Raw genomic sequence first — 16,861 nt, 5'->3', positions numbered from 1 at the left:
GAGCGACCAACCCAAGTCTATTCCTCCCTCCTGCTGGTTCTACACCAGCTGATGCAACTCTGCTGAGGGATGACACTTTCTTCCAGTCTGACAGCATTTCAGTAATTCCAGACAGCAGTGCAGAGTCTGTCTCTTTCTCACTGGGGTTGCCTGACACATTTCTTCACACATGTACTGTATGTTTATTTCTCTCTCACTCTCTCTCTGTTGTGTTTCTCTTTGGCCTTTTCTATGGATAGGACTCATGAGTCACACCCATCACAAAACCATCTGTTACTCAAACTGTTATTTTTTCCTGGTGTGTTTGGTTACAGTAGGTGTGGTTGACTTCCCCTCAATCTGTTACTGTTAATACTGTACACTACAGTTGGCTTTGACGTGCGCTCCTCACAATAGGTATAAGATCTAAGAGTTTTTAGCTTTGATCCTTACCAATCGGGTTGATGTTACAATACATCCTGTTACATCCTCAATTAATAAGTACATCACCGGAGTACAGGTTGTCACAGCTTAAAAAGATATGCGACTGGTAGCCTGATCCATCTTTATTGAAACATTCTTTTTCCTATCAAAGACTTAAGATATTGGGCAATATTTTCAAATTATTTTGTAATAATTATTGTGGCATTGTTAAATAGTGTACAGAGCATGTAGATAGCTAATACAGTAGTGGTATAAAATACAAGTCCATGAATGATTTGGGACCTACAGTATAATGTTTGTGGTGCGCACACAATCACAACCTTTCACTTCTTGATTCAAGTCGCATTCCTGGATATATCCTTGCCAATCAGGTATGAAGCTGTGTTCTTTGAGGGGACGTCACATCAGTGCATCATTTGGAAGTGAGAAAGGATTCAATTGGTAGAATTTTTAAACTTTACACTGAATGTAGACCTTTGTGTTTTTACAGCCTTGTCTTTTACCCTCAGTTTAAACACACAGTTCTGCTACATTCCCGCGGCACATCACTTTCTCAGGGCCTTTGACATGAGCTTCCTTTTGTTGCTTTTTATGTACTTCGGTGCTGGCCTTTCCATTGGCTGCATTTTTCCAAGTGGAAATTATTAAAATAGTCATTGAGATTCAGATTGTTGCACATTGTTGCTGTCAGGCAGAAACCTTGTATCTCCATATTAACTTATTATTGTAATTAATACTACTTCATCGTAAAAGAGTGCCGCTTAAAAATCACGAAAATTGCCGATCTACAAGCTCACAAAAAATATATATTTGAAAGTGGTTAAGTCTGTGAGTTGTATTAATATTTAACCAATAATTAAAGGACAACTTTAGTTTTTTTTCAACCAAGGTTCATGTTTTAGTTTGTTATTAGATAAAGTAAAAGATGAGTGTTAATCTTTTTTCATTTGCTGCTTTCTTTCGTTTTAGGGATTTTAGCTGTTTTTGACAGGGGGGCGGGGGCATTCGAGCATGGGGCTAAATATGTATTTTTTAACACAATTTTATGGTGATTTCTTTTTTTATGGTTTACTATAGTCCTAATAAACTTCAGGAAATTACATCTGGCCACAGAAGATCACAGGATCTACTGAATGTGAAGGTAGCCTACTGGGGAAAGGCTTATACTGTGTGTATAGGCTCAATATGTCAGTTTGTCACATTCAGTAGATCCCGTGATCTTTTGTGGCCAGATGTAATTTCCTGGCGTTTATTAGGACTATAGTAAACCATAAAAAAATAAATCACCATAAAATTGTGTTAAAAAATACATATTTAGCCCCATGCTCGAATGCCCCCGCCCCCCTATCAAAAACTGCTAAAATCCCTAAAACGATAGAAAGCAGCAAATGAAAGAAAATGAACACTCACCTTTTAGTTTGTCTAATAACAACCTAAAACATGAACCTTGGTTGAAAAAAACTAAAGTTGTCCTTTAAGGTTATTAACATGGGCTTGTGACTAAATAACTACACTGTCTGGCTCCATTGGAACACAGGTTCCTTTTTCCATTTCCTGAAAAGTAACCGCTTTGGATATACAAGTTTTCCATTTTTATAAATTGAGGGAACATGTAGAGTGATTTTGTAGTGCACCATTTGCATGGTGTCTTGCACTACTCCTTTTCTTTGTGGGGAAAACATTTACAGTTATTCTTGACCAAAGTTATTCTAATCTGAAGGATATTCCCCAAAATGTTATAGGCTATATGACCCAAAATGAGTCATTTGAAAACGGCGTTATGGCATTCCAAATGGCAACAACACAGGGTCATTGACCTGTTCTTTTGCTAGCAGAGGAGGCGATTGTGCAAGTGATTCCAACAAAGTAAACATTAGCCAGATTATATAAGAATGTAGCGTCAAATTGAGGGAACTTACATTGTTCAGAGCGTTGAATGTGTCATGATTCATGAATGATGATAGCCTATTTTTGGGGCCAGTGGGACATTTTTTCTTGAACACCTATAACACTTTGTTTATTTTTTTATTTTTTTTATTTTTTTGTTATGATTCTTTGTGTAATTATTTGCTATGACGCTAACCTGATATGACATGACATTCACTTTTTTTGCGTGTGAAAAAACAATTTACTATTCATGAAAGGCCATTTTATTTTATGACAATTATGTTTGTGTGTAATTTTAGAATCCAGAATTATTCTCTCTTCTCACTCACTCCCCTCTTTATCTCCAATATGATGGAGAGGGAAAAAAGTGACTATAGCCAAACACTGTTAGAGTTAGAAAACATGTACACTGGAAGCAGCATGCCTTCCAAAAGTTGTTTGTCGGTCAAACATTCAAAGTAAGGCGTAATATAACTGTCTACTGTGGAAAAGTAGAAGAGAATGGGATGGGGGCGGGAGGTAAAATGTACATCTTATCAGTGTTTTGATATCAACACTGTACAGGTGTGTCCTTGTTGTGTGGGAACGGAAACTTTGCAGGCAATATCTTGTTCCAGTGTGCACACCTGTCTGTGTATGAGCACATGCGAGTGCATTCATTCAGATGGATCTTACATGAAAATGTGTCTCATTCATGCTTACTTATTTGGCTTAAGTTCCAGGGAACATGTGTCTGTGCCATGTATACAAACTGTCCCCAAGGTGAAGGAGTCAAGGAGTCAGGATCTGTTCATGGTCGACACTTGTGGACCACACACACTTAATAAAATGTTTGTTATGAGCTACAATTCCAGTGTAGTGAGAGTAAAATTCACTCAATTTGGGTCATGGTGCTAACAAAGTCTAAGAAGCCTTGACCTACTGTAGACACCAACAGACTAGAGGATGGCGTAACAGAGTTGTTACATATTATACGCAAACACATTTTAAATTCCTCTGAATAAGAGCCTGTGGTAAATGAATGTCCAAAAAGTCAAAAACCAAAATGATAACTTTTCCCCCATAAAAGTAAAGCATGTTTTAAATATGTTGAATGGCTTGATAACATTATGTTATAAAAGTAACCATACTTCATTCTTCAACAGGCAAGCTGTACAATAAACTACATTAGCAATGTTGGCAGACAACTGGCATATTCTTTGTTGTTGTTGGAAAACAGACAATTGTCATTGTCATATTTAAGCATTATTGTATGACAAGCATCACTTTTTTCCAATAGAACACCATGTTCATCTGTGTCCATCAACCATCATGGCCACTACACAATGTTTCCTGGAGGCTCTTTGTCCAAAACTAATGCCCTTTACTCCAGATTATAGATGGGGGTTGGTGCTCTGGGGCAGGCCCTGCTTCTAATTTGCACCCCTTTATAGCTATTAAGCCCACTGCTGGTGACCTAGAATCCTAGATAGTAGACTTATAGGCCTATGTAGTGAACATGCAGTAAATTTTTATATCCACTGACTGTGGCTGTGGGTAGGGATCAAATCAATGTTGCATGAGATTTTACGTTAAACAATATAAAACATCGTGTTGTCAGGATAATCTGCCCGCAAACCAATAGGACCAACTAACGAGTTTATGGCGTTGTTGACACTTTAATATATCCAAACTGCCAGAAAGTAGCAATAAAGATTCAGGTTATGAGTTAGGATATAATGCATTTGTTATTGTAACATAACATATTACCTTTTGCACATCAACCATCACATAATGATAATGTAAACCTTGAGGCCATAAAGTTATTGTAAACAACATCGTTGTAACAGCGGGATGTTTAGCATTTTCCTTTTTGGCGTTAAAGCAAATAAAAACGTTATGAGACACTCCCAGTAAAAACTTGGGTGATTTGCCCAGTCTTGCCTTTCTAAGGGAGGGTCACGTGCGATGGTGACAGTCCGTCAGAGAAAATAGCGAGCCGCGATTGGCTGTTGGATTTTCGACTTGTCCCTCCCATAGGCTGTCCTTCGACGCGTCACGCCGATCAGCTGTTAGTACTTCCATAACAATAACAAAAGGAGCAGTTGGGACTTCGGAAGGGATTGGAAAAGAAACACTGTGACTCCGAATGTAATAGTCCCTTAACATTATTTTGTATTTCTTCTGAGAAGAAACCTTCATTTTTATTATTTTCGAAAAACAAAATCTACCTCAATAGGACTTTGTTTGCAAGGACTTTGTTTTGCAATATATATATATTTTTTACGGTTTACATTTTTCCTCGCCGCAGGTGAGTGTCGGTTCTTTGTTGTCTCTTCACTGAACATCACGTTCTCTTTAGTATTTGTGTGGATTCTAGTTGTTGATATCTATTCGTATTGGCAAAAAACACACAATGCATTAAAAATAGCAACAATTAAGTGTAATTTTTACAGTACAATCATGATAACCTAGGCCTACTAAAAAAAATTACCTACTTGTGGATAAACACTGCATTTGACATCGTCCCTGCGTGGTATATTCAAGGCTATTCAAAACTGATCCATGGTTAAACGAAGGCATTTTGAACGGTAATGTATTGTGGAACTGGAAAGGAAATTATAATTGTAATGTATAATTGAGATAAAACTTGGTCGATGTGTTGTGGACGCCCAAAAGGTGTAGGGTTACAGCCGAGCCTCCTCCCCTTCCCCATAAACAAACAACAGTACACACTGAGCAAGCCTACTGCCCTTAGTGCCCTAGCTCCAGCTCTACCGTTCACATTACACTGACGTTATTATTTAGAGGTTTTATGTATTAGGGTTAGTGTGTTAGCCAATTGTGTCTAATCAATGTGTCAGTACTACTGTGCGTTTCCGTTGTATAAACAAACATCGTTATTTACGTTGATCAGAAATGTCGAAAATGACGTAATCGATGTTGCCTCGTCCTTGGTTGGTGCGTATCTTTTGTGTTTATATTATTTATTGTTGTATGGGGGGTATACCATGATTGGCCTGCTTAAACAATCTGTCACCGCGAAAGTAACATTTACCACAGTGGAGAGGCAAACGTTATATTTGGCGTTACCCGTTCATTTGCGTCTTGTCGAGTCTTGTAGCCTCGGGGTCGGGGAGACAAACAAAACACGCGTGAATGATTTGCTAAAGATGAACAGGTGCACGAGATAACTACGTCTGTTGATCGGTCACAGCAGGCTACTGTAAATAAAACCGTTACACCCTCGAAAGAGAAAAGCCGTAGGCCTGCCCATCACCGTCCTAAAGTCGCAGCTGCTCTTTTCGTTTGTTTCTGTGTATAGTAACTTGACACCACAGAAACATGTGTAAAAGACGCAAAACATATCTCAAATCTGATGATAATGAACACACTGTTCGTTATTATTTGTATTATTGTTAATTATTATTATTATTATTATTAATAATTTATTTTCTTCTTTACCGAGATGTAGTCAGTAATTGTCTATAACATTTACCACTGCTGCCTTTTGGTTTAAGTACAGGTAGCACATTATATAGTTCGTGTGTTTATTGATATAATCAACTGAGACAAATCTTTTGTTCACTGTTGATAGTTAGACGTTAGTATGTTACCATGCTGTACTTAAGCTCTACCCATTTAGGAAGCCTGTCTCCATCTGCCACCCACCCACCACCTCTCATCTGTCACTGCAAGAAATCAATTCAGGCAGAATTAAGGTTATTTACTCTCCTGCCTCCAGTGAGGTCATGACCTAAGCACGAAGTGATGGGGGTGCATATTCAACCCTGAAGAAGGCAGACATGTTGGTTTTTAATGTTCTCATTGTCCTAAATGCGACACTTCGTTTCTCTAGTGCGTTTCATTACAAAATGCATTAAATTCACCTAGTAAAGGAGGAGGTATTAACCCAGGATCTGCAAGGATCTACATTGCTAGGAGACTGTAGGAGAGGCCAGAGATCATACCAGGAATCCACAGCCATCACGATTGCTGTAAAATTGATGTAGCATCATTATAAACTAACTTTAAAACCCGAATTTGGTGTTAAAGGGCGAGGTTGCGAGCATGCATCCGCCTGGGTGACTGCAGACTGCTGGGCGAGCGCTGGCATTTTGGCATGGGGGATCAGATCAACATATGGAATGAATTCTGTACTGACCATATATGGAGCGTGTCTTGAGTGTACAGGGTTTGATGAGGTCAGACATATCAGAACAGGTCAGCTGCATATATGGAGAGGGTGGCAGCGAGGGAAGTGTCTTAAGTGTACAGGGTTTGATGAGGGCCAAGGTAGGGCCGGGCCTTAATTTTCAGGCTTGATGAGACCTCTACTAATAACTTTTGGGCGGGCCCCTCTAGAGTTTGAATGGTCAGGTATCAGTCCAAAGGGAGGCAGCGAAGAGGAGGGACGGGTGGGGTAGGATCAACATGGAACAGGTCAGCTCCATATATGGATATCTAAGGGTTTGAGGTCAGATGTAGAGTTGCTGGCCGGCTCCATATATGCAGATCTAGGTGATGATCAAGTCTTCTTCATATATGGCTATCCAGGGTTTGACGAGGTCAGTGTCGTGATCTTCATATATGGAGACGGCCATATATGGTTGCGTGACGTGTCACAAGGTGTGACCATATATGGAGGCGTGACAAGACTGACGGGAAATGCAGGTTTTCATGGTAAAATGCAACCTGCGGTCGCAATAACAAACAGCAAAACTGTGGTACCGTTGGTCCTAAATCAAGTCCTGAGATAGCCAGCCAAAACCAGGGATTGGTCCAGTCCTAACATGGCTGTGGGGAAACGTCTTTGGCAGCTGGATTTGGATTCTATTTTCATAGTATCTTTTATGAGGAGTGTCTACAGGCGATGCAAATGATACATGCATCTGTAAACATTTATGACCTCGAACATACACTTGAAGTTTTACAGTGCATTTGTTAGATATACATTACAATCTCAGTTATGGTATTTTAGAGCATCTCCACTGGAGATGGTTAAGGGATGAGAGTCTCTCATTCCCTTCCCTTTTCCATATTTTATTATGCATGATTTTAATAAGCAACTTGTCTGGACTATTGCCAATACCCAAATTATACTGTTGCAAGAAGCTACACAAGTGAGACACTTCATGTGTTGTCTTCTTATACCATCTCTCATCCTCTCCCATGTCTTTCTTTCCCAGGGCTTTTTGTACTTTTGCACTTTTCCCAGTTGACTCTGACCTTGAGCATGTCCAGACTGAGCCCAGTCACCCTCAGATGATCCAAGGTCCCATCTTATTGATGTACTTTTGCACCTTTCTGGAGCCTTCCCCACTCGGTGGACCCTGCAGCTGATGACCAAAGTTCCCTCTCCCCACCTTCACCCCCAGCCTTGTGCCACCCCTAGCTGCGGCCCCCTTGTGTCCCATCAGGACATCCCGGGATGTTCCAGAGGTTCGCTAGTGTTCTTTTTGGGGACGATGTGGAGGAGCTGAGCCGGCTCAGCGGCCCTGGAGAGCACAATGAAGAGGATGATGAAGACTGGATCCTGGTGGACTACTTGGGTTAGTCTCTCACACAAACACACTGTGTAAAGCCCTGCTGTGCCTGTGTCACAAAACAAATTTCATCAATGAATACTGACAAAGTAATGTCGTAATGCGTTAATTTCACGCAGTGTACAAATGGATCGATCAAGTGAAGTGCAATAAATAACTGTTCTATCAACAAGCCACAACAATTAGTTGATTCAGAGTTTTAGCAGTCTACTTAATTCTATAGAGATGGCTACAAATTGTAAATTGTACAAAAGATTGTAGAATGATTTAGCTTTGCTATTTCCGCCAGACATTTCTGTAAAGTCTGATCTACTAGTCGCACTTACAGTTTGTGCTGCTAAGGCTGTGGCCATGGTATCACCCCCCAGCATCCTAAACCAGCCTGTTAAAATCCCCTCTGCATTAGGGTGATGAACTCTGCATGCCCTGGAAAAGATACCATTCTCACTTTGCAGAAATAGATTGTTTACATATAGCTAATACGCACCCACACACACTTGCAAAAACATACTATACACTAATAGATATATTGCATGGATATACGCACGTGTACAGCTGCTAGCATTTTCCTGATGGCTGCGAGTGCCACCTGGCACAGCTTTTGAGCTGCCCATCGTTAATCCCCCACTCGTCCCGACATGGCCCTTCTCCTATTCCACAGCCTTGTGAATATTTCAGGTGTGACAGCCGCCTGGTTCAGCCTCTGGAGGGGAAAGTGTTGGCAGTGAAGGCGTGTGGCAGTTTATGGGCAATTCCAACCTGTAAACAGGTCAAACAAAAGCGTCTGAGGAACTGGGGGTTGGGGATAAAAACAGGTCTCCTCCCTACTAGAGTTACCGCTTAGGGAGACTTGCATGTATGGGCAGTGGGAACACAGGCTGTTCGGATTTTCCTTCACTAAGATAAAAGTGCATGAGACACCTGTGTACAGCCTCGCCCCAATTATTGTGAATGTCTTCCTTCAGAAATTCATTTAAATGTGGAGCTTTTCAATTCTTAAATGAAGAAATTCCCAGCAAAATGTCTCAATAGAAATAAGTCACAAGTAATAAACTTTGTATGATCTGAATATTACTTTCTGGCGTCTTTACATTGCACTCTGGGAAAAATAATTCCCAGAGAATCAAGAATGTGATGTAGACAGTGTAGGCATTAGTGGTTTTCTGGATGTGCATAGAGGCCATTTATGAGCAGACATTGTGTTGCCACACAGGGTTTTAAGATCATAATAGTGGTATTTTACACATTTATTTTTGTGCAAATTGCCTGAACCATCATATACTGGCTTAGACATTAGACATAGGCAGTCTCAGGTGATAGGATTACTTGCTAACTGGCTTGGACAATCATAGGTGGTGTAATCCGTTTTGGGGTCCTGCTGCGGTCCTTAGCAGGATAAAGTGCACATAGAAGGCTCAGAGTCAGCATTGAGGAGCTTGCACTTGATTTGTGTAAACAAGGTATGCCTGACAGAAGACGGGGGTGGGAATGGAATATAATAATAAAAATCACGCCTGTGTGAAGTGAGGGGTGCAACTCTGTGTGGGGGCCACAGCCAGGGTGCCGCCCCACGTCCGAAACGGTAGAGAAATGATAGTTACCATATGGGAGTCCCCGGGGGGGGGGGGGGGGGGGTCCCGGAACATGCAGAGCCCCAGCAGCGCGCCCAGGGGGCTGGGCCGATTCCGGCGAGCTGCCCCACGTCCGATACGGTTGAGAAATGGCAGAGTTATCGTGTGGAGGTCCCTCTACTGTACTCTCTACTGTACTGTACTGTCACTGTACTGGCACACCCGAAATCATCATATATACAGTGTGTGTGTGTGTGTGTGTGAGGTTGCGCACAGGCGGTGAAAAACAACCATGCTATTTTCGTGCTCATACCCAGTCACCTAGCCAGCCACACACATAGCTCCGTAAGGAGCACCACTCAATAATATCTCAAATTCATATAGCCAAGTACCCAAAGAATATGGACGTGTCATGTGTCACTTTTGTGAAGCTTATTCTAAACACGCATGCACAAATCTTGCACACTTTAAAGAGATTGTGCATTTAGCAAACTATTGCATATTCAAAAACATGAATACAGACAGACACAGCATTGTGTTTTTGTTTATCCCAGAAGGACTCGTCTGTCTGCCCTCTGCACTTTGGCCAGACATCCCTATTTGACACGCTGACAGCTGAAACTCAAAACATAAGTCTGGCTGCAGAGACTGTGGCCATTGGCCAGTTTGCTTTTAGAAACAACTTGGTTCAACAAGTGGTCATGGAAAATGTCAGTGTATTAAAGAGATTTTTAATTATGTTGGGTTGGGGTAGCAATAACTCATTGCGTGCGTGCGTGTGTGTGCCTGCCACACATACTTTTCTTTCTTTTTGGTCAGACAGGCCACAACAGCTTGGTGAGCGGGGTTACATGCCCCTACAGTAGTACTTTCACACCTCTGCAGATTATTGTTTACAGTTGGGCAGGCTCAGTGAAATGTGTGCTGCAGCACCATCTTCTGGTAGCTTGTGTAAATTGCACATATTTGTAAACGTAAAAGGTTTATGTCCTGTTTATGTAACTATAATTGAAAGGAATTATATTAATTTATATATATTTTATGTATGGTGATCTACTGGTCTATGTAACCCATCCAGGGTTAAGTTCTCCATCCTCTTTGCTACCCAGTGGATGAACCACTATACAATTCTGTCAGGGTTAAGGGGCCATGGGCTCCTACATCCCTACAGATACATTGCCCATGTATCTAATGGGTAGACCATGGCTTCCATATCTGATTTTCAGACATTTCACTTACCCATGCTAATGTTCTGTTTCTGTACAGCTGAGGCCTGTTCCAATGCACATGGTGATGGCCTTCCAGGAGCTCCTCTGACTCCTGAAGAAGAAGAGGATCTGGTGATGATTCCCTCCCCAATGGCCAGCCCTCCCATCCGATATGCCTCCTGCACATCCCTCGACTCCACAGCTGACACTGACCCAGACGGGGGCCCAGAAGACGACGAGGAGGAGTTGGAGGAGGAGGGAGGCTTCCTGCGGCTGGAGGCTCGCTCCCTTGAGGAGAGCTGGTTTGTCACCCCTCCTCCCTGCTTCACCGGCCACAGCAGCCTGCCCCTCCTCCTGGAGACCAGCCCCCTGGAGAACCTGCTTATTGAGCACCCCAGCATGTCAGTCTACGCCCACCACAGCCCCCGAAGGCTGGCCCTCAACCCACTGCCACGCTCCCTCAACCTGGAGCTGGACCTGGGTCTGGTAGCTGACACTACACCTGCCAAATCCACGTCCACAGTCGGCAAGGAGAAGGGAAGACGCTCCCTAGATGCTCCACGTCACAGGTATGGCTGTGAATTAAGACTTTGTTCTGATTCCTGCCTCTGAAGTTGAGCTCAGTTTATAAGAATAACTTTGTGCAATCCCATAAGTATGAACATTAAAGACAACTAATGGAGATTGTGAAATGATGGTAAAAACTGTAAAACAGCAATAGACACACTGGAGAATCTATGCATTCTTTCTTTAGCATATGGAGTCGACTCAGCTGCTTACCTTTCTAATTGTGTTTCTGTCTCCCCCTGGAGGCCAGAAGTGGCTGTGGTCCAGCGTCGCATCACTCTCCACTCAGCCTGTTATGCCGCGGCCCGCTCTACCCACGCCGCCCTCCTCCACCAGGTGCAGCTGCAGTCTGGGCGCTTGGCTCAGCGGACCCAGCCCCTGTCTCGTAACGCCCTACGCCGCCTTAACTTGCTGCGCCAACCTAATGGAGCCAAGCAGACCAGGGCCAGCGCAATGATCCTCCACCAGCCTAGCCAGAGACACCTCAACTTCTGAGGTGAAGACCCTGTTCTCTTTCACCATCATCATCTATATCATGAGCCCCTATACCTCTCCACTGCCACTACATTATCCTCTCCTCATTGGTTACCAGCCCAACCAGAGACATGTCAACAACTTGTGAGGAGAAATGGGTTTTTGAAGTCCCCCTTTCTATTATAATTGTACTAGTGCACTTCCAGATGAACCCCAATTCCTTCATCATTGCTTTTGGGAAATCCACAGCAGCCTTTGTCTAATTAAATGTATACAGTGGTTGGTACATTCTATGCTCTACTAGCTGTTTTAGTAAGTCAACAATAGGTTTCATATAATTCAAAAGACAGTTGGCTGATTTAGGAAATAATCAGCCACTGTGGCCAGTGGTTGAATATGTTCTCTTCTGTCCTCCTCATTCAACTACAGATTGACACACAGAAAGGATGTGTCCCCTGTCCTCATGTATGCTGTTGTCCTTTCCAAACGTCCTTCCTTCCATCTATCCAGCTATTTCTCCTTCTGACGGAATTGCATGTCACAGGTAGAAATGGAGGGAAGTGTTGCGATCTTCATGGACACCATATTATATAGAATCAATGCTGTAGGTCACTTTACTCAATGGCAAATTAACAGCCCCTGTGGCAGAACAGCTGTGGCTTTCATCCAGTGAGTGTATGTTGACATAGTTTAGAGTACGGTAGTTGTGTGATGTCATAGTGACATCATCAATCTCAAGTGGGATTTTGCGGAGCGATTGCGTGCCATCTTAAATGTATTATACAATATGGCAAAATGTACAATTGTATTTGTCTGGTAAATGACAAGTTATCTAATCATTGTGAGAGATTTGCCCTAAAACATTGCCAGGTGTGTCATTACCTGTCATTACCCAGCAATGGTCTTATCTCTTTTTAGTCAATATACAGTGTACATCACTATTATGAGAAAACAATGACACTTTTGATGGCAACATGTTGCTCTACAAATCCACACCTCCCACTCCCTTGGCTGTGAGTGAACTTGCCTTTGACTTTGTAATTCAGTACTTTTCACAATATTTTTTTTAGAGGAAAAAAAAGAAAAGGTAAAAAATACTGGGTTAAATATCACTAAACGCCTTGTTTTAATGGTAGCTTTGAAATGAAAAGAAATGTAAAATGTATTTAAAAAAGAAAAAACTTCCAAAATATTTTTTAAAGGAAAAAAACATATTACATATCAGTATGAAGTTGGTATATATGCGTCTATGTTATCTTGTATAGGTATGTTTGATTATGTTAGTGTGCGATATGTTGCATGGTTGTAGAGTTGTTAGTTGAGATGGTTAAAAAAGAGAAAAAACAAGATTTGGGGTTATCTTGTATTTGTTCTTAAATCTGCAGTCCACTTCTCAGGGTCATAACCAATCACCTTTACACTTTACAAATGTTGATTACTTGATGGCTGATAATTGTTATTGCGTGTATTGGAGACTGTCCAAATTTGTCCCAGTATGCTTTCCCTCATGAAAATGTTTGTTACTAATGATTGACTTCTCAAAACTTTCTCCTTAGTCCCAGGACTGTGAAAATGATTTTTTTATAACTCTCAATCGACTGTTTAACGTCCATCAAGATGGAGTCAAACCTGGTCTTTTTCAATGTTGTTTATATATATATTGCTCACTGTATTTTACATGATTTCAGTGTTGTATTGAGTTTGTCTTCTACCTGTCTAAGTTGCATATAACTTAGTTACATTTTGTTAAACTGTTAGACTATTTAAACCAAAAAGTAGCATTGATCTTTATCGTTGCAGTAGTTTATAATACTGTAATTCTTTTAGTTATCTTTTTTTTCTAACAATACTTATGGAAGAACGGGCCTTGGTGCTTTGAAATGGTGGATATTGTGAGATGAATAAACAATCCACCATAGGGAAAAAGCCCATGTTAAATCACCAAGGAGCTTCACTTTCCAATTCTCCAGTAAGATACTGTATGATTGATTTTCTGTGTAACCTAATAGACATCTGTTTTGTTGTACTCTGTGGTCATATTTAGATGGGACAGCCAGTTCAGGTGTATTAGGCATGGTAGCATTAAGAAAGCTAACAAGTATTTGTTAGGTGTGTGTACGGTAGTGTAAATAAATTTAGTTGTTATGATAGTTGAGTGATTATCGCTGTTGTATTTAACCTTTTTTGTTCTATTTCCAATTATTTGCTATTGAAACTTGCAATCAGCCGTTTTATTTAGTTTATGTTGTAAAAGATAAATACGAGGAAGGGAATGGAGTGGACATGGTGAACTGTTCTCATTTTGTGATGAGTGAAGCTGGAAGGAGGAGCCGTTTTGTTTTAGTCCACAGCCGTTTGTGTCAGCTCTTCATAAAGAAATTAACAGGGATTTGTGTGTTTTGTTCTATGCCTTGAATTTGTTGTTTTGGATCACGTGCCTTCCAGGTTGAAATGTTGTAATGACAATGCATCGATGATGAACTTGAAACTTTTATGTCAAAAAGAGACATAAAGAAAACAAAAATCCAATATAAAAAATGTAAACTATGCACCACTGGAGGTAACCTCTTCACTCTTCAAGACCCGCCTGGCCCATGTACAGCTTTTATAAGAAACAATGTAGCATAACTGTTTTCTCCTGTTTTTTTGAAAGTGTGAAGAATATTTTGTGGCATTTTTCACCAAGTGTTAGACATTTTGTTTTTGTATAGTTTACTGGAATAATACAGCACTTTGCCAAAAAAAATTAAAATGTGTAGGAATTTTAGGTTAACTTAATTTATCAACCTATCTGGTTCCATTCTTTGACAGATCAACTCATTCTATTTTGATGGTGATCAGAACTTGCTGAACAATGTGGGGTCATCTGTTTTAAACTGTAATGGTTAATACATGTGATCTGTTACTAGTCTCATCAATAAATGTTTTCATACACACAAACATTTACTTTCTGTTTTCATTGTTCATAGCAAGTTTATTGTAAACTTGTTCATTTATGGATAGGAGGATATTTTTAACTTGTATCATTTGGATCTGAACACAGATTATGTTTATCGGGCTATCGAATTACAACTACTTGGACCGGGCTTTTCCGTATACACAACCCTAATGAAAAAAGTAATTGGAAAAACACGGCCCCCTCACGTATTAGAAGGCAGTGAAGGCACTAGAACCAATTTCTAAATACTGAATCAATCAATGAAAAATAAATGTATTTCTTTAAATCACCCAATTTCTTCCCTCTTCTCTGTGGCTTTTCTGTTTCTGGAAATAGCCGATTTTCTGCGAAAGTTTCCCCAGAATACGGATGCTGGGGTTTAAAAGGTTAAAGGCCAAATTGATCAACAAACCTTGCATGACCATGTCAAATAAATAATCATTGCAAAATGTTCTTTTATTCAATGCATTTTTCCATTTTACAATTTCACATTTACAGTATAAGAAAAACGTGACCCCTGGCCTTCTGCCCCCTTCCAGCCTGCAGTATGCCCCCATTGTAGCTCGTATAAACTGGATTAATAATAATAATCCACAGTTTACGAAGGAGGATTAGTTATATAGAGTAACAGTATATAAATTAACAATCTTCAAGTAAACTAAAATACAGAGCGGAAAATACAATCCAACGTCTACAAAAACAGGCCCAGAATAAATAAAGATATTAAAATAAAATAACAAAGAATTAAGAGTGAGGGGCGCTCTTATTGTCATACATCACATTCCGTGCTCAGCCAATCAATCCGTGCTCAGCCAATCAAATAATCTCAAATTTTATCACAAATTTTATCAACAAACACACAAAGCTGGGCTGTGTGCGCGCGCACACACACGCACGTACATAAAATAAATAACAAAAAATCACACCCGTGTGAAGTGAGGGGTGCTCTTATCATCATACATCATCATGGCGTAAAATAGACACTATGGTCTCCATCTTGTGCCACCCTTATCCCTTATCCCTAAATTTATTTGCCATTTTTTACTATTTTGAAAAACATTATAAAATAGTAGCCGATCTACATCGAGACATTGTGAGCTTGTAGATTGGCTATTTGAACTATTTTAAAAGGTTTTTTCTAAATAGTAAAAATGGCAAATAAGTTTAGGGATAAGGGTTAAGGGGTGGCGCAAGATAGAGCCCTATGTCTATTTGCTCAGACACTATGACGTGACATTCTCCATTCATTATCAATGGGAATTTGATCTTATTGATTTATGATAATGATATTCTCAGGTTTGAGGATAAAAGAAAGTATTGTCTTTGCCTCCCCCATATTTCTATTGAATCTGGTAAAACCCCAATTAAAAGGTTAGAGGAGAGCTGTGATCATGTTCAAAAAAGTTATTTTTTCACACTTATCTTATCATCACACGTCATCACATTCCATGCTCAGCCAATCAAATCACATTACGTGCTGCGGACACACAGACATGCAAAGCTGTGCATAGGTGTGCAAAAATAGAAGGTGCATGCACTTTGGTGAAGGTATATGTTTGCCCTGAAAAAGGCCTGGCCTATGGAGACCAAAACATGTAGATGTGGTTTTTAACAGTTCAATGAACTAAGCCTTTATATTAAAGATTGTATTACTTTTTCTACTTATAGTCAAAACCAAAGACCTCCTCTTACTGTAACTATTAAGCATCAGTCTGTCCAGAATAAGAGATGAGGACATAACGTAACGTGACATAACCTAAGACTAATCTTTCACATGGAGTCACCTTCTCCCCCTTCCCTCCATCCTTTCTTTCTTGCTTTGTCATTTCACTTGCACACTCACACAGCTGAATATATTTGACTGACTCTTGCCCTTTAAAGGCAATTCATTTTCATTGCAATAGTGTAGTATTGCCTGTAGCTCTGTCAAGTTTAATACTCACCGTTGGATTTTCCTGTATCATTCTGAATTGGGTCTGGTGGGAGCAGTGAGATACTCTTTCTTGAGGAACAGCTTCCGTGTCATTGGGTCTGTGCATAGGACACCTGCATTGCAGAGGGCCCCTGGGAGTAGACGTATTGCCCTGTGTGTGTGGAGGAGTACAGCACTGTGTGGGGATTGTTGTACATCATGTGACCATGTGACATGGAGGACGTGATGGCCTGACCGTGTTGCCGTTGCGGGGCCAGTGAGTGCTGCTGCAGCTGGCTCAGAGACATGGTGGGGGTGCCAGGAGGGTAAGGAGTGCCTGCTGGCATGATGGTGAA

The 16,861-nt window shown here is 40.8% G+C and overlaps 1 protein-coding gene and 1 long non-coding RNA gene across 6 annotated transcripts; one reads left to right on the top strand and one right to left on the bottom strand.

Moving 5' to 3' along the window:
• The first annotated feature begins 4,389 nt into the window (after positions 1-4,389).
• On the top strand, positions 4,390-14,595 carry tp53inp1 (tumor protein p53 inducible nuclear protein 1). 5 transcript variants are annotated; one of them, XR_014569066.1, is made up of 5 exons: positions 4,390-4,600; positions 7,479-7,841; positions 10,673-11,183; positions 11,432-11,677; positions 12,085-14,595. XR_014569066.1 is itself a non-coding variant. In XM_083761573.1 (5 exons), exons 2-4 carry the CDS (start codon positions 7,721-7,723, stop codon positions 11,674-11,676), a joined length of 882 nt encoding a protein of 293 aa, XP_083617699.1. In that variant the 5' UTR covers positions 4,390-4,600; positions 7,479-7,720; the 3' UTR covers position 11,677; positions 12,085-14,595. The 5 variants fall into 5 exon arrangements, 4 of the variants coding, with proteins under 4 accessions (XP_083617699.1, XP_083617700.1, XP_083617697.1 ...); XM_083761573.1 differs by having other exon boundaries at positions 11,427-11,677; XM_083761574.1 differs by having other exon boundaries at positions 11,432-14,595.
• Positions 13,371-14,979, bottom strand: LOC310856265. Its single transcript, XR_014569067.1, has 2 exons — positions 14,729-14,979; positions 13,371-14,672 (listed from the first exon to the last, which is right to left on the bottom strand). It is a non-coding gene; the product is annotated as an uncharacterized lncRNA (long non-coding RNA).
• Between the last annotated feature and the right edge of the window lie 1,882 nt (positions 14,980-16,861).

The sequence above is a fragment of the Protomyctophum parallelum genome (genome assembly GCF_964188405.1).
Source record: "Protomyctophum parallelum genome assembly, chromosome: 3".
Taxonomy (NCBI): domain Eukaryota; kingdom Metazoa; phylum Chordata; class Actinopteri; order Myctophiformes; family Myctophidae; genus Protomyctophum; species Protomyctophum parallelum.
Note: the sequence above shows the minus strand (reverse complement) of the source record. Positions and strands in the feature narration are given on the sequence as shown.